At 42.1% G+C, this 21070-nt stretch overlaps 1 protein-coding gene across 1 annotated transcript in view; it reads left to right on the top strand.

The window, feature by feature from the left end:
- LOC311126948 (raftlin-like) overlaps positions 1–21070 on the top strand; it is a 72229-nt gene that overhangs the window by 40546 nt on the left and 10613 nt on the right. The window contains exons 5-8 of the mRNA XM_084158673.1: positions 491–962; positions 3597–3800; positions 10359–10477; positions 20513–20616. Coding sequence (XP_084014799.1) covers positions 491–962; positions 3597–3800; positions 10359–10477; positions 20513–20616 — 899 coding nt within the window. The remainder of the gene's footprint in view (positions 1–490; positions 963–3596; positions 3801–10358; positions 10478–20512; positions 20617–21070) is intronic.

Raw genomic sequence — 21070 nt, 5'->3', positions numbered from 1 at the left:
GCCCTGACTCTAGGGACTTGTATTTGTTGAGTCAGGGTGTGTATTTTCTGTGTTGGGTTTGTCTATGTTAGTTTCTAGATCGTTTAGATCTATGTTGGCCAGGGTGGTTCCCAATCAGAGGCAGCTGTAGCTCGTTGTCTCTGATTGGGGACCATACTTAGGTAGCCTGTTGGCACTAGTGGGGTGTGGGATCTTGTTCCGTGTGAGGTATGTTATTTGTCTACCTTGGACTTCACGTTTCGTTTGTTGTTTTGTCGTGTGTTTAGTCATTAATAAATATGAATGCATATCACGCTGCGCCTTGGTCCTTCTCGTCCGTAAACGATCGTGACACTTTGATCTTACTCATGATTAGCCAACATGATCTTAATTGACAGTCCATCATAACAGAGCATACAGTGTTAAAGGTTGTTATTATTAAATAGTAATGGTAAAAGTCAGGTCGTCCACGGATCTCTCTAAGGTTGCTGTTTGTTATCTGTCTCTCCAGCAGATCCAGGATGCTGCAGACCAGGGGGTCATGTTTGTGGGCTTCATCCAGGAGCCGTGTGGGGTACGAGGTACCCAGACCAGAGAACCAGAGACGCCCTCCCTCTCCCTCCACTCCAGCCCCAGCTCTGTGCTAGGCTCACTGAGCAGCCGAAGCCCCACTAGCCCCCGGATCCATGGAGAACCAGAAGCCCAGGAGCAGGCGATGGACACTGGGGCCGATGAGGACCAAGGCTCCTTATGTAAGGGTGGGGAGAGGGAGGGCCAGACTGGGAACACTGGGGGGAGTGAGACTACTGTGGAGGAAAGCAACCATGATGGGAGGTCCTCTCTTCCCATAACACCATCCACAGAGAGCGAGCAAGATCACGATCAGGATCTTATAGTGGAAGATACACTGACACACAACAATAACAAGACGAACACCATAGAACTGAAGGAGAAACCAAGCCGTCACACTCAGAGAGCCAATGGTGAGTATTGTCAGATTTACATTCGTTACTATGTAATTGGATTCATATACAGTATGCCAGGCAAGATTCAACTTGAAACAGCATAAATGGTTCTTCAATTTCCTCACACTGGTGCAGCATAAAGTTGGCTTAAATTAGCATATTTCAGCATTTTAGAATACCAGATGGACAGCTCTTCTCTCTTTTTTTCTCTCTCCCTCTCACACACATTCTCTTTCAACCCCAGTTGTAAAACGTGCTCATAAAATGTGCATGTGTGTTGAATGCACCCCTCTGTGTGTGTGTGCATGTGTGTGTGTGCATGTGTGTCCCCATACATGCTTGGCTCCCTGTAGACACAGCACCCTGGTCCATCTGGACCTCCCTCCAGTGCGTATTGCAGTGAGATAATCCCCAACTGACTCGTCCCCCCCACCACCTCACTCAGTCTTATCCCTCCTCCCTCCTCCCTCATCCCCAAACCACCATAGTCCACACCACCACAACAGCATAGCCAGCATGGTGTGTGACCGTGTGCTAAGTGCCCTTGTCCTCTTCGCTAATGCTCTCTCTGCTGAGATTGACTCAAAGTCTCAGTTCTGGGTGGCTTTGCCCCCACAATCCTCCTGATTCCAGAGCTGGAGGTGTACAGTAAACAACAGCAGAATGTGGAACAGGGAACAGGGTCACAAGCCAAACGTCAGAAGTGAAACTGGGACTGACCAGAATTGAAACCGACATGCTCTAAAATTGCATCAAAGAGTGTTGAGGTGATTGAAACTAGTGCTGAGAACATTCCTGTGGGATCATATGTGTGAGAGGAGGAAGTGATAGTATGAAAAAGACAGAGATTGGACAAACATCACAATGGTCACACACATCATTATTGGCATTACCTCTTAGAAATTAAGCAGTATGAAGCTAACCACTCTCCAACTAAAAATCATGTTGCAGAGAAAGCTTGCCTACATGTTGGTTTGAGCATTTATTTATTATGAAATATTAGCCCTGATTAAATCAGTGTTGAGGAGGGTGGATTAGCACAACAGATGCTGTCATGTTCAACAGTGGTTCTGTACAGTACACGTTATCAGTTAGGGTTATGGGGCCTGACCTTGTCACTTGGACGGGCACCCATCAGACCTTAAAGGGACCCATTTGGAATGTTGTAATTGCGTTCATGCGCTCATTTACTCGTTAGTCGTACATTTTCTCAAATTATTGGACCACACAAGGTAACGTCTCATAGCAGGTCTGTCATCTGATCTCTTTCATGTGACTGCGGCCTGGCAGGTCTTAATAGCCGATACACCCTACTGTGTGTTATCACCATCCTAATCTCAGGGCAAGGCAAGGGCGATCCTAAAATATTTGTTTAACTTTGATGCCCATGATGCTAAACTTGTTGAGTCAGTTGCGTTTTGAAGTGGTTATCATGTGGGAATGATCTGATATGTATGGATCCCTGGATTACTTTATTACCTCTACCGTAGCTCAGACTTAACCTTGCATACAAAGTTAGCTGTCAAATGGAAATAACATATGCTACAAATTGTTATAAATGTTGTAACAGCATGTATGTTATACATTTTGCCACGATTATCTTATCTTTAAATGCATTACCATTGAGTTGTCTGGTTTAGTCGAATGCATTAGTGCAAGGTTTTATGCTATGCATAAATTATGAATGGTCTGTGACACATAGCAGACACAGAGCATTTAGTGGAATGATGAAGCTAGCAGTTCTTCAAAACCGATGGCCTTGAACGAGTAAACATCAACTTTAATATTATGTGAGAGCCTCATTTAAATTCACTCTTTTGGGGGAAAACAAACTGAAAAATTAAGATTAGTGGAGAGACTTTGTTGTATTGACTTAGCTTAGTTTTCAATAAGTTTGTAGTTTCTCTAACGTATGCAGGGAGAGTTGTAATGCATTATTGTGATTCAGTTATGATTCTGGAGCTTTGAAGAGTGGAAAACGACAAGATTTGGAGGCCAGCTGTCACGTCAGTCAGACGTGGCAGAAAGGAAATGGTTATAAATGATTCATTCTTCCTGGGTGTCTGACTGACTGACTGACTGACTGACAGAAAACCAGAGCAACTGAACCATGGTCCCCTCTGATGCACTCTGTGTGTGTGTGGGTGTGTGTGTGTGTGTGTGCCTGTGTGTGTGTGGGTGTGTGTGTGTGCGCGCCTGTGTCTTTTGTGAGTCTTCGTGTGTGGGAATCTAACACATTCTGGCCCTCCATCTGGTTCACATGGGAATGGCAGATATTTGCATTAAAAATAGAAGATTATGCTTGATTTAAATGGCTGCTGCCAAAACAAAAGTCCATCCAAATTTGTATGCATTGGTCCACATTAAAGGAGGACCATTTCAATTGAGGCACAAGCCTTTGGTAGGAGATTGTGGAAAAATATGAGTCAACTCTGTTATGTGTTATTAATCACCTCTGTTATTGGGTATGAGTCAACTCTGTTATGTGTCATAAATCACCTCAGTGATGGGGTATGAGTCAACTCTGTTAAGTGTTATAAATCACTTCTGTTACAGGCTATCAACTCTGTCACGTTATAAATCTCTGTTGCATGACATGTTTCATGTCAGCACAATCTGTAGAGATTGAGATTGAGTGTTCTATGTTCTCAGGGGTGGATCTGCTAGCCCTGTTCAACCACCCAACTGACCGTGAGGGCCAACTGAAGTACTACACTGTGAAGGTACCGCTGAGGGTTCAACTCCGTGACGAGGGGGGCAAAGAGGTGGAGGCCAACTGGCTTGATCACATGACCCAGCACTTCAATAACGGGGCCTCACTTGTTGATGGATACTTCCACCTGGGCAACGACAACGGTAAACAAACTATCCAACGTCCACTTCATGTTTTTACACACATCACATTTTTATTCAACATCTGTTCTGTTATGGTATAGTACTAGCAAAGTAGTTATGGAAAAATCCGACTGGCAAACCTCTTATTTTGTTCCACATTAGTAAATATTGTAAAAAATAAAAAAATAAAAAGACGACAAGGCAAGTTATTACTTAGCTATTGCCAAAATGTCTCCATATCCTGTCCCCTTTCAAACTGTTCAGTCTGTAATGTTGTTGTTGTTCTGATAGTGTGCTGTACTACTCCTCTACGGCACGTTGCACTCTGTGTCTAGACCCTGGGGCATGCCACTTAATTCTGATGGTGACGAAAACCCCCAGCTTGAGTAAATAAGAGTCATAATTCATTAATCTCCTAAAGTGAACGCATCAGCGCCTCTGAAACACAGATAATTAACCTGATGGCAAATGAGTGCCTCCTTGCATATTTTATCTCTTTAGAATGTGGTAATGGACCACGTTATTATAATTCATTTTTTCTATTAGGTTATTGTAATATATTTAGCATTTTTATGTGTGGTTAAGATATGCATCTTTTATTACAGAATGAGTGTATTATAAAAATAAATATAGGCTAGGCCGTGTTCTTTATTGCTCTGGAAATGTCAGCTCTCTATCAGAAATAGCTTGTCAAGTATACTGTAAAGGGAACAGCCTGCCAATGCATGCCTGCCAAACCCTTTTAAAAACAAACAAGTTTGTGTTGGTGAACGTTGTGTTCGTGTGACCCTCTTGGGAACTGTGAACTGTAGGATATCAAAGCCAAGGCAACATCACGTGTTTGTTGCTAATTACATCAAACGGAGGAGCGTCTGGTTTTAACAAGCCTGAGAACCCATGGCCATGCAGACAACTCCAAATTTAGCTTTGAGATCCATTTCTGAATACATTAGAGTATGAGAAGAAACTCTTCTCCCTGACGCTTGAGACCATGTCCTCTCTATAAACATCAAGGGCATTCTGGAATGTGAAGCACCACAATAAAAGATGTAGCGTGTCAGTGGCGATGACACTCAGTTTGATTGGAGATTATAATGAGAGTCACAGCAGAGCACCAGAAGTGCACAATAAGTATTTCTGATTGTCATCACGTCCTCTGTCTCGGATGTAGTGCAATAAAACTGTGTACTAATACTCTGCAATATCCTCTTATGCCTTGTTTTTTTTATGTCTCTTTTGTTGTTTTCTGAATGTGGTCTTGTTGTTGAGGTCTTCCTCTGAACTGTTTGGTAGTGCACCTACTTTCTCAATCTTCTCCCACTTTGCATGACATCATAGGCCTACCAAAGTAACTGCCAGTGGAATAACTTATGTATGTAACAACCCTAAAACAAGCCAAGCAAATGTGGTTACCGGTAGGCAGTTAACCCTTTAGGTTTTCTTTGAAAACAGAATTGACAATGATAAGAACTTTGTAACTCCCTGTACCCTTCTAATTACAGAGGAATCATCTCTCTGCCATGTAAAGTTTCCCTCCATTGTTCTGTACTTGTTTACTCCTAAAGTCCTACGCCTCTTCGAATCCATATTCATGAATTCCCCCTGCTTGGCTGGCCTTTTACTAAACCCGGCACTACCTCCCGATTGTGGGGAATACCACACATACTGTCTCTCCTCCTGCTCCTCTGCCCTCGCCCCTGAAAATATGGGTTTCCATCTTGAAGCTCACTGAGGAGGCAGGGAGGTGGGAGGGGGGCATAAATTATGTTTAATATCCCGGCGAGGCTAGGTGGGATGGAGCTGGGAGACTGGTGGGAGTGGGTTCAGAGAGAAAGAGACCTCGCTGGCACGGAGGGTTGGATATTAGTTTGTTATTGAATTTGCAGATTGTGGCATTGGCAGGCGGCTCCTGTGTAACGTTAACGGCCCCGCCACCCTGCGGTGTCATGAGACGGGCATTAAAGATTCATACCCAGCCCAGCGTGTCACAGCGCCCATGCAGCCCCACATGGCTACGCCGCGGCTGGAGTTCTGAGGGGGAGCGGTTTGTTTACTGGGGAGGTGACACTAATGGCATTGACTGGGAGTTTCTTTGTTACACTTAGCTTTCGTTATCTCCGGGATTTGTAGCCGGCGCTGTGAAACATTTGAGCTATTCATATGCATGACAGCTAGCACAGTGCTTGGCTTTCTGTATTCAGGCAAAGCCGGTGGAGAGAGAGAGAGAGTTCCCCAGAAGGTATTACTTCACAGTGAAAATAATAGAGGAAAGTTGTGCTGGCATTTTTTTATGGCCAAAGATTGATTGTGCAATAGGGCTTGAAGGCCTGTGTGTGTGTGTGTACGCATGCGTATGTGCATGACTGTGAGCAGTGGTGGAAAAAGTACCCAATTGCCATACTTGAGTAAAAGTAAAGATACCTTAATAGAAAATGACTCAAGTAAAAGTGAAAGTCACCCAGTAAAATACTTGAGAAAAAGTCTAAAAGTATTGTTTTAAATATACGTAAGTATCAAAACTAAATGTAATTGCTAAAATATACTTTAGTATCAATAGTAAAAGTATAAATCAATTCAAATTCCTTATATAAAGCAACCAGATGGCATGATTTTCTTGTTCGTTTTTTTACGGATAGCCAACGGTACACTAACACTCAGACATGATTTACAAACAAAGCATTTGTGTATAGTGAGTCCGCCAGATCAGAGGCAGGAGGGATGACGAGGGATGTTCTCTTGATAAGTGTGTGAATGGACCATTTTCCTGTCCTGCTAAGAATTCAAAATGTAACGCATGTGTAATGAATACTCAGGGAGAAAAAGGTGTAGATTCACGCGCAGAGTGCGGCAGGTGTTTATTTCGCCTTCGCAAAAGGCAGGAATCGTGGTCACAGGCAGGCAATGGTCATACACAGGTAGGCAAACAGGCAGGAGAATCAAAAACTAGAACTGAAGGCTATAACTGGTTCTCACAAACGAGCTAGGAAAAGGCTTAGTAGAGTCAAAACGAACAATATCTCACAAGGCACAAACAGAATGAACTGAACTAAATAAGGAGATAATGAGACCAGGTGAGTAACTAACACAGGTGAAATCAATGAACAAAAATGAAAGACAGGGCTACGTTCAAGAACACAAGGTTGACTAAGAAAATAAATACAGAACCTTACAGCATGGAGTAAAAAATACATTATTTTCTTTAGGAATGTAGTGGAGTAAAAGTTGTCAAAAATAGAAATAGTAAAGTACAGATACCCCAAAAAACTACTTAAGTAGTACTTTAAAGTATTTGTACTTAAGTACTTTACACCACTGACTGTGAATGTGATTTTGGATGTATATGCCTTTGTGTAAGGCAGGGTACAGTATTCCTGTCATATTCCCCTAGCTACAACCAGAAGTCTGCCCGGTAACCACAGGTACATGGCCCCCAGCCTCCAAACCTTTGGCTCATAGGAGGAAAGCCCTGGCCAATCCACACACATTAGTAACCCCACTCTTTCTATATCACTCCTTCTCTCTCTGGATTCCTGTCTGTCCTGTTTTAAAATATAGATAAGCTGTCACAGCCCTGTCTCCTGTTCTCCCCGGCAGTGCTAAGCGCACATGTTTAAATCATGTCAGTAACAGACATGACTTGGGGCAGGGTCATTTGGTTGCTTCTGCGGTCAATAGGACTTTAGATTCCCCCCCTGTTTTTTACTCCTCTGTGTCTCTCCTCCAAAGTATATGTCAACCTAGCATCAGTCACTTTGTCACTTAGTGCCTGTCTTCAGTCCACTCCCTGTCACTGGTTGTCAATGGGCTCTAGTTAGGTTGTGCTTCGTGTCAATCCGTGTCAAAACTCACACCGCCATTATCACTATCTCTCAGTACGTCTGTGTCACTCTTTGCCTTTCAGTTCACTCTCTCTGTGTCAGAGATAGTATGTGCACTTCTCACTCAGTATGTTCAACCTCAGGTGCCTGGAGGGGATAGGCTAGTCAATGAGAATTCATTGTCCCATTGCAAATGAACACATTGTACAGTGCCTTGCAAAAGTATTCATCCCCTTGGCGTTTTTCCTATTTTGTTGCATTACAACCTGTAATTTAAATGGCTTTTTATTTGGATTTCATGTAATGGACATACACAAAATAGTCCAAATTGGTGAAGTGAAATTTTAAAAATTACTTGTTTCAAAAAATTCAAAAAAATAAATAATGGAAAAGTGGTGCATGCATATGTATTCACCCCCTTTGCTATGAAGACCCTAAATAAGATCTGGTGCAACCAATTACCTTCAGAAGTCACATAATTAGTTAAATAAAGTCCACCTGTGTGCAATCTGTGTCACATGATCTCAGTATATATACACCTGTTCTGAAAGGCCCCAGAGTCTGCAACACCACTAAGCAAGTGGCACCATCAAGCAAGCGGCACCTTGAAGACCAAGGAGCTCTCCAAACAGGTAAGGGACAAAGTTGTGGAGAAGTACAGATCAGGGTTGGGTTATAAAAAAATATCCTAAACTTTGAACATCCCACGGAGCACCATTAAATCCATTATTAAAAAATGGAAAGAATATGGCACCACAACAAACCTGCCAAGAGAGGGCCGCCCACCAAAACTCACAGATCAGGCAAGGAGGGCATTAATCAGAGAGGCAACAAAGAGACCAAAGATAACCCTGAAGGAGCTGCAAAGCTCCACAGCGGAGATTGGAGTATCTGTCCATAGGAACACTTTAAGCCTTACACTCCACAGAGCTGGGCTTTACAGAAGAGTGGCCAGAAAAAAGCCATTGCTTAAAGAAAAAAAATAAGCAAACACGCTAAATACAGGGAAATTCTTGAGGGAAACCTGTTTCAGTCTTCCAGAGATTTGAGACTGGGACAGAGGTTCACCTTTCAGCAGGACAATGACCCTAAGCATACTGATAAAGCAACACTTGAGTGGTTTAAGGGAAAATATTTAAATGTCTTGGAATGGCCTAGTCAAAGCCCAGACCTCAATCCAATTGAGAATCTGTGGTATAACTTAAAGATTGCTGTACACCAGCGGAACCCATCCAACTTGAAGGAGCTGGAGCAGTTTTGCCTTGAAGAATGGGCAAAAATCCCAGTGGCTAGATGTGCCAAGCTTATAGAGACATACCCCAAGAGACTTGCAGCTGTGATTGCTGCAAAAGGTGGCTCTACAAAGTATTGACTTTGGGGGGGTGAATAGTTATGCATGCTCAAGTTCTTTTTTTTGTCTTATTTCTAGATTGTTTAACAATAAAACATATTTTGCATCTTCAAAGTGTTAGGCATATTGTGTAAATCAAATGATACAAACCCCCCAAAAATCCATTTTAATTCCAGGTTGTAAGGCAACAAAATAGGAAAAATGCCAAGTGGGGTGAATACTTTCGCAAGCCACTGTATTTCCCTCCAAGCTTCTGTTTCACTCAATACATTGTCAGTCAAGACTCAACTCAAAATGTTATGCTGTTATTTGTGTTGGCACTACATATCCCCCAAACCTCTCAACCCCACGGTGCCTCAGTGTCTGGCAGCATCAGGCCAGGAGGCAGCGTGTTCCTCCTAAAGCAAAGAGACTCAATCCCTGTGTGCATCTCACCTGAGTGATCCCAGTGCATCGGCAGGGAACCATCAGGCCAACCCAATCTCCAAGAGGGCTTTCCAATTACACGCCAAGCAGGGAGACGTCTGATGAACGATAGATGAGGGGGATGTAAAGGAGGGGTAGGGTGGAGGAAGGAGGGAGGGCGGGAGAGGGGGGAATGAACAACGACAATGTCTGTATTTGAAAGGAGCCAATACATGTCTGAGAGATGTCTTCAATTGAGCGTGCCCAGCAGCCTTAAATGGGTTTTCTGGGGGGGAATAAAGGAGCCTGTCGTCCCTCCCTCTCCAACCGGCCCTCGTTCCCCCATTATTAGGACAGAGTAATGAAAAGTGGAGTGTCTCATGGTGGAGCCTGGGCCGTACAAACTATATTAGTGTGTAAATGGTACAGGAGTAATGAGAAAGCATTCAGGCCAACTGAGAGCCCTGGTCTGAAGGGCCAGAGGTTCTAGCACACTGCTCAATGGAATCAAAATAAATTTGGGATGGAGAAGAAGCTCACCAGATTGCCAAGGTTCCTATCCCAAGAATGCCCAAACTGTGAATGTTACCCTTATCCATGGGGTTTAAATTAAATCGAGTCTATAGAAAAGCTATTTTATGGTACCATGGCCTTGTCTTGGTGTATTAGTCCTTACATGTAAATATCTACAATATGTAAAGCATATAATTGTTTACAGATGAATCGTGTTATACTTCAACAATCAGTCCATAATGTCTGTCTGTTCATCTATAGTCTCTCCAAGCCTCTTCCCTGAAGGAAACATTCTTCTTCCCCCCCTCTCTTCCCTCTCTCTTGTTCAGTCATAGCTACATAATCCATATCTGGCCCTTGCTTATACAAACGGTCCATGCTGCAGCCCTGCCTGGTAATAAATGGCCCAGTGTGTGTGGGTTGCTGGTTGGCTGCGTAATGTCATTAACTTCCCTCTCATCTTTGCATGACCTCCCTCTCCATTTTCTACAGATTTGCAGCCTAAGTCGGTGGAAAGCGTCTTCATCTTCCAAGAGAGGGCGGAGGGCGGTGACCAGAGTGTGACCACCACGTACGACGCCATCGTTGTGGAGCAGTGGACTGTCATTGACGTGAGTGGGATTTTTACATGGCTTCGTACGTGGTGGTCACATGTCTGAGAGATGTCTTCAATTGAGCGTGCCCAGCAGCCTTAAATGGGTTTTCTGGGGGGGGAATAAAGGAGCCTGTCGTCCCTCCCTCTCCAACTGGCCCTCGTTCCCCCATTATTAGGACAGAGTAATGAAAAGTGGAGTGTCTCATAGTGGATTTTTACATGGCTTTGAGTGTCTGAGTGTTTTCCAAGGTTAGAGCTGTTTGTCCTTACATTTAATGTTAGAGTCATCAAATGGAAATATTCCCTCTAACCATGGTGGCCCAGAAGCAAATCACAATCTATGGCACATGTGTCGCGGTGGCTTGATGGCTTGTCTTATCTGCAGCAAACAAGCCCTTATCTGGCCAGCGATTAAGTCCACAGTTTGCGCAAATCCAAGTTGGAAATTGATTTCTGTCTACTTCTGAAGGATTTGGGGATTTTTTCTATGGCTGTGATGTGTGTGTGTGTGTATCGCTGTAATCGAGTTCAGAGTTTGAGGCTCTCAAAGTGTGAAAAGATAATTTTGTCCCCTAAATCTGACAGGAGCATTGTCCACCTCAGCTTTGATGCCCATGAAAGGAAGTCAGTTCACAAACACACAATTTAACCCTTGACATCAAAATGCTCTTATCCCTAATGACTAAGTCTTTCACACTACACAATATTTGTCGCCTTAAATGTCATGTTTGTACAGCGTCCCACACTACACAAACACCTAGGTGCTTTTCATAGTGTGAAGGTTATATACACTGTAAGATTATGAAAATTGTGGAGTATGTAGGTATCTTTATGTGAATACTGTGGTAAAGATTTTTTTCACCTTTATTTAACCAGGTAAGCCAGTTGAGAACAAGTTCTCATTTACAACTGCGACCTGGCCAAGATAAAGCAAAGCAGAGCGATAAAAACAACAACAACACAGAGTTACATATGGAATAAACAAAACGTACAGTCAATAACACAATAGAAAATCTATTTACAGTGTGTGCAAATGTAGTAAGTTATGGAGGTAAGGCAATAAATAGGCCATAGTGCAAAATAATTACAATTTAGTATTAACTCTGGAGTGATAGATGTGCAGAAGATGATGTGCAAATAGAGATACTGGGGTGCAAATGAGCAAAATAAATAACAATGTAAATAACAATATGGGGATGAGGTAGTTGGGTGGGCTAATTACAGATGGGCTGTGTACAGGTGCAGTGATCGGTAAGCTGCTCTGACAACTGATGCTTAAAGTTATTGAGGGAGATAAGAGTCTCCAGCTTCAGGGATCTTTGCAGTTCGTTCCAGTCATTTGCAGCAGAGAACTGGAAGGAATGGCAGCCAAAGGAGGTATTGGCTTTGGGGATGACCAGTGAGATATACCTGCTGGAACGCATACTACGGGTGGGTGTTGCTATGGTGACCAATGAGCTAAGATAAGGCAGGGATTTGCCTAGAAGTGATTTATAGATGACCTGGAGCCAGTGGGTTTGGCGACGTATATGTAGTGAGGGCCAGCCAACGAGAGCGTACAGGTCACAATGGTGGGTAGTATATGGGGCTTTGGTGACAAAACAGATGGCACTGTGATAGACTACATCCAATTTGCTGAGTAGAGTGTTGGAGGCTATTTTGTAAATGACATCGCCGAAGTCAAGGATCGGTAGGATAGTCAGTTTTACGAGGGCATGTTTAGCAGCATGAGTGAAGGAGGCTTTGTTGCGAAATAGGAAGCCGATTCTAGATTTAACTTTGGGTTGGAGACGCTTAATGTGAGTTTGGAAGGAGAGTTTACGATCTAACCAGACACCTAGGTATTTGTAGTTGTCCACATATACTAAGTCAGACCCGCCGAGAGTAGTGATTCTAGTCGGGCGGGCGGGTGCAAGCAGCGTTCGATTGAAGAGCATGCATTTAGTTTTACTAGCGTTTAAGAGCAGTTGGAGGCTACGGAAGGAGTGTTGTATGGCATTGAAGCTCATTTGGAGGTTTGTTAACACAGTGTCCAATGAAGGGCCAGATGTATACAAAATGGTGTCGTCTGCGTAGAGGTGGATCTGAGAGTCACCAGCAGCAAGAGCGACATCATTGATATACACAGAGAATAGAGTCGGCCCGAGAATTGATCCCTGTGGCACCCTCATAGAGACTGCCAGAGGTCCAGACAACAGGCCCTCCAATTTGACACATTGAACTGTGTCTGAGAAGTAGTTGGTGAACCAGGCGAGGCAGTCATTTGAGAAACCAAGGCTATTTAGTCTGCCAATAAGAATGCGGTGATTGACAGAGTCAAAAACCTTGGCCAGGTCGATGAAGACGGCTGCACAGTACTGTCTTTTATCGATCGCGGTTATTATATCGTTTAGGACCTTGAGCGTGGCTGAGGTGCACCTATGACCAGCTCGGAAACCAGATTGCATAGCGGAGAAGGTACGGCGGGATTCGAAATGGTCGGTGATCTGTTTGTTAACTTGGCTTTCAAATACTTTCGAAAGGCAGGGCAGGATGAATATAGGTCTGTAACAGTTTGGATCTAGAGTGTCACCCCCTTTGAAGAGGGGGATGACCGTGGCAGCTTTCCAATCTCTGGGGATCTTAGACGATACGAAAGAGAGGTTGAACAGGCTAGTAATAGGGGTTGCGACAATTTCTGCGGCTGTTTCCTAGCCTCAGTGCAGTGGGTAGCTGGTAGGAGGTGCTCTTATTCTTATTATAAAGATACTGCAATAATGTCTTTGTTACAGATTAGCAATGATTTTGTCAACCACTGAGAAATAACATGGATTTTATTGACCTTTTTAAGCACCTTTTGAAAGTTAATTGAAGGACAAAGCAACGTGTAACAACTTTAGATGTTCCACATTATAGTTCCAATGAATCCAATCAAAGTGCTGGCCAGGACTTTATCAAAAGCAATTTTGCTCGACTAATCTCTCCTGAAGTTAGCTTGATAACACTATTTTACAAAGGATGATCAGACTTCGTACCCAGCACATTCATTATGATAACTGCTTAAAATGTATATGCAAAGTATCCTCACCGCTCATTGTCATTTCGGTGCCAGAATAATTGCACTGAAAAATTATGCAGAATATTGATTGGGATATTTTTCCCCACCGCTCTCGTTCCCATCTTGCTGAAAGACTGACAGGTGGTTGGATTTATGAGCAGGGAAAACAAGAAAACAGGCTGGTTCACTGAGAATTCAATCAATATTGTTGTGTTGAAGCAGGAAGTGCAGCTTTTCTCAGAGTTTTTGTTTTCGTATTGCACAGAACATGTCAAAACTTCTGTTTTAATTGATAGCAAACTCATAAAATGAATTGGACTTTTAACATAAATGAGGAGTGATTACAGTATCTTTTTGTGCAGTATTCACAATCACATTGGTAGAATGTGGTATGATTGGGACAGTTTAGATATGTAGAGCTGTTTGTGGCCTGTAATCTAGAAAGACAGACCTTCCTCAAATGTCACTAATGTCACGTTTTTGTGGGAGAAGGGGTCATTTTGACAGCAATTATTTTTATAAACAAGGTACTTTAAATTCATATTAGTCAATATGTATTCACCATATAAGAATGTATACGTTAGACCATTTAATCAAGATTGTAAGGCTAAATAATAACTGTGCAGATGCTCAGAATTCTGTGTAGGTCTATGGATGGACATTCTACCTTAGACAATCAATAACATTCTTCCCATTTTCTTAACTAAATGACTGGTGGAGATATGCTCTGATGAAGGTCGACTGACATAAAGCTCGGCTACAATGAAAGTGTGCAGAGACTTTCTCCTATTTCTACAATCAATGACTAAATGAACTGAATAGGAGATGTTCATGGAGCCCGCAAAATGAATCACTAGACATAATTTCCTACACAATGAAACTCATATTAGGACTGTGCTCCCATCTCTCGTATCAAAAGGAAAATCAATATGGAAGTTCAGCCTTGGATATAATGCAATGCCTCCCCTTATCATTGAACTCTTAGAGCTGCAACAAAAAGTTCCTCTCCTTGAGACCTCTGAGAAATATTCTTTATAGATTTTGCAACCTTATTAATTATTAGTTCTCATTCATGTAAGGGAATGAAATGCTTAGTATAGCGGCATGTTAGTGTATTTCTAACGTTCTCATAATTTCTAGATAAATTCTGTAACAAATACCATGTGTGACAACTGACAACAACAGGAAGTGGATGTGTGTGAATATCATTTTATGATAGCACTATTGCTAATATTTAATGCCTAACTGTGTCCTTTGGGGATTTGGAATGCATGTGTTGCAATGTGGTCAACATTTGGGTTATACATTACTTGAGATTTTATCAAGTGTTATACTTAAGTGATAATGCCAGAGAAGCCGGAGTTTGGAGGACATATTTGCACGGGTGTTGTTAGGTCCGAGACGAAGTCGAGGGCATTATCACTTTTATACAACGGGTTACCAACGTATTCAAATAATGATTGACATATTTTCATTAAAAACGTTATTTTTATGAATTTATTCATTCTATTTCATCCTTCCACAAGATAAAGTCCCGACACAAATCTAGGGTTGCTACCCAAGCCTGCTTGTCGTTCGTTCTATCGGTTTGGTTGCCAGAGACGCGACCCAGTCGTTCAGTCTTTTTGTTCTGTATCTATGGACGCGACCCAGTCGTTCGTTCTAAATGTTCTATTGCCACACTGGCTGGCAACGTTCTTATCCTTTGCTTGCTAGCTAGCCAACTACGGCTAATTTACAGTCACGTCACAGTGCAGCCAGAATAACAACGAAGTAGCTGCATTTGCATTTGTTTAAGCTGTTTTCTAATTACATTTATTTGGATACATCCATAAAATTGAGCTAATGAGGCGCGATTTCACCTGGCATAGAAAATGTGCTCTCTCATCAGGACACTGTTGTTCAGAGGAGCTAGCCAACAACACAGCTAACACAATCACTTCAAACTGAAGTTGGAAAGACTGCAAACTTCTGCATTTAATTTCATTTTACCTGTTTTCTATTGATATTTCTTTGTATATATCCATAAAAATGATGCTGATTCATGATTTCAACTGGCTGAGTAAGCTGCCAGTCTGTCTCATCTCGACTCCCAACACGTTCATTACTATGCGACAGCTGGAGATCGAACTTGAATATTGAAACAATGTTGCAAATGTCGGAGAGACATAGAGGAAGGTTTATACAAATCTCCGCTGTTGAAAATAATATAATAATAATAATAATATACAACTAAATGTTAGTCTAAAAGAAATATGAGATAATGTCTAGATGCTTTTTATAGTGGAGATCAAGTTTATAAATTGTCTGGCTGGGCTGATGAGACAGTGGATTTCCCAGTCAGATGGAACAGAGTAAATAGGCATTTTAACGTCATAGATTTAGCGGGTGGTAACTTGTGGAATAGACACTGTTTGGAATGTGATTTTAACCAATCAGCATTCAGGATTAGACCCACCCGTTGTATAATGTGTCATAAATACATTCTTGGCAACTTCATATAGCATAGATGTGGTAGAGGTCAATGGAACTCAGACCGTGGGGGATAGAATGACACCGGATTGGTGCACATTCAATAAATCTAACAAAGTGGATATTCGTCAAATCCGTCATGATTGATGTATTGTAACAGGACCACAATGTGGTTACTAAAGTCCGATTTTGATATATTTGGCTGTTTTCGCTGCATAACATTTAGAAGGTGTTCCTTTTCAGGTTTAGAAGAAGTGACTGCTAAATGCTAACTCCCGTTCGTATAAGCTGGTATAATAGCTACAGTAGCATACAGAAATCGGTGGTGGTTGTCAAAGTCATTTTTTAACTGCAATGCCGTTAATTGGTGACAATGACATGAACATGTATTGGGGTTGACATCCATACAACCATTATACTCCTATTTTTACCTCAACATAGTGTGAAATACACATATAAACAATAGCCTAAATGTATGCTAATTTTGCTGGGTGGCAATGAGGAGATTTGGAATCTTTACACAACGGCATCTTTCCTCCACACGTTTCCATGGCATTTTCATTGTTTTGGTTGAGTTCCATTTACCTCTTTACTGCATCTATTCACAATATGGCTATGTGTGTAATATATATAGGACTTAACATGTTTAACTGTTTAACACTCAATAATGGTTTTCTAAATGCTCATTAAGATGCCTTACTACAAAAAAGACAATACTAAATGCCTTCATCCATTACATTGAACAACAAGGGCATCATGTTTTCCCAGTGTTACCTCAGTTTCTCACAGGCTATATTAAATTTAACCCAAAAGTGCATGGCCATTATCCGGAGAGGCATTATGCAGAGAAATCTACCAGTAACAATACTGTGTGCTTGAGGCATTGACATTGTTGTCATTCATTCCCAGCAGCTGTATAGAGGCCTGAGCTTTGAAGAGCACTACTTCAGTCACCAGAAACCAAATTATGTCAAAATGGGATTAAAGACCAACAACATAGCGTAAAGATGCCAATAAAGAATCTTTGGAGGGTGAATTTCAGACAGAGGACACTTTAGACGTGGGTGTGTGTGGCTGTGTACGTGGGTGTGTGGGTGCGTGGGTGGGTGTCATAGGTCAGAGGGCCTCTCATGTTAACTTGTAGTCTAGACTCTAGTTCTCCCAACATTTGTCTGTCATGTTGCTAAGTTTGACTGAATTGATGTAATGAGCTGAAATATGCCATAAATCCTATTGGTGCTGCCCGATTTGAGCAGGCAATTAGCATGCAGTGGGTGTTGCAAAATGTTGAATAGCCAAAATAAACTAAAGTATACATCGCTGTCGGGTGAATACCTCGTAACTCCAATTTTGCACTTTTTTCTTTTTCCTTTTACATGAATTGAAAGCAGTAACTCCCCTCAGTTAATTCTGAACATTTCATGACTCTAGGACCAAGAACATTTATTCAAAATAGCTTCTGAAGTTTCATAATTGTATGTTAATTAATGAGAAAATATGGCAGTTTTTTTCCATTTCCTGAAAGGTTTCTGTTTTGGAGACGAGGTTTTCATCCATCAGCACCAATGGGTCTTGGGGAAATTAGTAAGAACTTACATAATCTTTAAAAAGTTGTCTAAGCATAGATATTGCTTGTTATTTGGCTATTGCCTGAAATATTTATTTTAACACACACCGGTCAAAAGTAAACCAAGGCATGTCAATAGTCAAATAGCAGCCGTGTGGCAGGGAGACCACTGAAAGGATCATTAAAGTGTATCCTTTGCCAATTTTTCTTTCCGCTCAAGCCGAGGTGAGACAAGAGCTGACCTAGATACAGAAACCAATTTTCACTGTCCCTGCATTTTTTACATTTTACGTCATTTAGCAGACGCTCTTATCCAGAGCGACTTACAGTTAGTGCATACATTATTCTTTTTTATTTTCATAATGGGAAACGAACCCACAACCCTGGCGTTGCAAACACCATGCTCTACCAACTGAGCTACCTCCCTGCCGGCCATTCCCTCCCTACCCTGGACGATGCTGGGCCAATTGTGCGCCGCCCCATTGGTCTCCCGGTTGCGGCCGGCTACAGCAGAGCCTGGATTCGAAGAGCCTGCATGAGTCCACTCCTACGGTCAGACTAGTTTGATGAGGGATGTGAAAACTATGCTGATGGCTTGTGGATGAGGAAGTTCCCAGAGAATTCTGCTCACCGAAATATGTGACTAATACGTCATATTGGTTGACATCTAGGCTAACTACAATGGTTAAATGTCAAAATGTTGACATATTCTACTGAGACTGTGTTGATTATTCTTATTATTATTATTCTTATTATTATTATACTGTATATGGTGTGATTGGTCTTCATTACAGCTTTTGGTTTTCAAAAATGTTCTCAATCTCTCTCAATTATTGACATGCGGAGTAGGGACTTTTAAGCCTTGTTTCAGGATCACCCATTCATTATCCATGAGAATATAATGAGATTGTGATGGAAGAAGTGCAGCCCAGTCCAAAGACAAAGTGATAGCTAGAGGACTAGAGGACTAGTCTAGATAATGTCCCTGGGCTGATAGACCAGACTACAGCCTGTAAAAACATGAAGGTAGAATTAGACTTATTGAAAAAAGGTAGCTATGTCTGTCATGTCTACTCAAATAGAAACGGTGGAGAATTACCTCAAAACAATAGAGCTCTGTTTTCTCTCACTCTTAGTGCACTTTGAACCCAAGAGGAACTCAACCTCACCCTGATAGTTTTACTCTATAACACTGTTCTGTTTTGAAATCTTAGCCTCTATCTCACCGTTCTCCACTCTTGATAATGTAGCCCTTTACCACCCTAGCTTGCACCCCAACCTATGGCTCTTTTTTAATATATAGATTATATTTAACACACAAATCAGAACGCAAAGTTACTGCTAAGACGCCGTTTCTCATGTGCTGATACAGCAAGGTGTCCATGGTAAGATCAGGGGGAGGGAATCTTCCAGAACATGATTCACACTCAGTCGAGTCTCAGTTACGCTCAGGAATGGAGAGGGCCATTAAACAAAACTTATTTCCCAATTTACTTTGCTTTTATGGCTTTGAAAAAGTGTCAATTTCTGGCAGAGGTTCCAACACAAACCCTAAAACACAGCTCTCACAGCTCTGAATTTCCCGAGGGATGCTGGGACGGCAAATGCCAACGTAAATAACAGTTGCAACAGAGCCCTCTCTACCCTACTACAGTGTTTCTCGAACGATGGGTCCTGGCCAATTCTCACTGGCTTGTGGCTTAAGACTTGTTTGTGGTTATAGAGATATTGTTCTGTCTATTTGTTGGATTGGGACCCACTGCCCTCAGCCTGTACAGCCTCCCGAGTGGTGCAGTGGTCTAAGGCACTGCATCGCAGTGCAAGCTGTGCCACTAGAGATCCTGGTTCGAATCCAGGCTCTGTCGTACCGGGAAACCCATGGGGCGGCGCACAGTTGGCCCAGGGTAGGGGAAGGAATGGCCGGCAGGGATGTTGGTAGAGCATGGCGTTTGCAACGCCAGGGTTGTGGGTTCAATTCCCACGGGGGGCCAGTATGAAAAAATATATATAATGTATGCACTCACTAACTGTAAGTCGCTCTGGATAAGAGCGTCTGCTAAATGACTAAAATGTAATGTACTGTAGATGCCCGTATAGCACTACAATGTGCGCATGCATGTGTGTCTTTGCATATCTGACACGTTCTGGGGTTTGTCAGTGAGGAGATGGAAAACCACATACACTTCCTGTGTGAGCAGAGGCGTTAGCGCATGTGTGCGTGTGTCTTTAACCCAAGTGCACCACACTGTCATACCCGCAAACAATCTAACAGAAATGCATGTATTTTGGTATGGATCATACATAGTTCATCATCTGTTGTCAAGAGCTTGTGTAATCGTGACTCTTTTGATAGGGTTTTAATGGTTTATGTGTTTATGCATGCATACATTTATGCGTGTGTGTGCCTGTCTGCCTGTGTGTGTTTTTGTACGTTACGATGTGACGATTATGGAATTTTGGGTAACGATTACTTGTCATGCAAATGGACACGGTTATTGTCATAATTGTCATTATTTTAAAAATGTTTTGAGCATCATAATGCATCTCTGAAAAATAGCTACGACAAACCTAATGAATACAACACAGCTTTGGTAACACCCCTGTCTCAAAAACGAATAGTTTTGACCGCTTGGAACTTTGGGAAATGAAGCTTCTCCTTCCAATGGTGCCGTTCTGCTCGTAAAATGACTACCAACTTTACCCACTTCATGTAAAAATGAAAAACTGCTATTGGGTCATTTCTATCTACTTGAATATGAAGTTGAATCCCCCCTTCTCCTAAAATGAATATGTATTAAGACGATTATGACGATAATTTTTTAAGTTCACAGTTATTGTCAGTTATATGATTATACGATAATTGTGCCAGCCCTACTCGTATGTGTGCTTGTGCGTACGTGTATGCATGTGTGTGTGTATAGTGTCTGTGTATAACTGTAGTATGTAATATTAATGTGTGTGTATTCTCTCTTTAGGGCTTGCAGGTGAAGACAGACTATGTTCCTTTGCTCCAGTCTCTTGCCATGTATGGTTGGAGACTAACATGTGTGCTGCCTACACCAATCATCAAGACCAACAGGTAACTACTCTCACCTTCCAATACACAATCTCAATAATATTGAGTTAGGGCCTGAATGACCATATCATTTATATCCTGGTTACCTAACTCTGGTATTGATTGGTCAACATGATTAACCCTCTAGAGATTAAACTGCCTTCTCTTTGATTTCAAAGAACACCCATCTCATTTAGACAAAGCGATGGTCAGCCCATATCCCTGGTCAGTTAACAGCTCAACTTAAATGGATTGTGAAATCAGTCAGAAGAACTCAACAGGCTGTTCAACGTAAATACTAACTGGCCCCAATTGGCGAGTTCATACGTAACAGTGTGTGGTGCGAGACAGTTTAAACCCACAAATGTGTGTAACTGGAAAATCCCTTCAGAGAAATGTAACGGTTCTTCTGCTCAGCCTCTGCTGACTCATTCATCTTATATGAGGACTGCAACCACACATTCGCTAACAGTCAACA

The sequence above is a fragment of the Coregonus lavaretus genome (assembly GCF_964263955.1).
Source record: "Coregonus lavaretus genome assembly, chromosome: 3".
In the NCBI taxonomy this organism is placed as follows: Eukaryota; Metazoa; Chordata; class Actinopteri; order Salmoniformes; family Salmonidae; genus Coregonus; species Coregonus lavaretus.
This window is presented reverse-complemented; position numbering and strand designations above follow the sequence as displayed.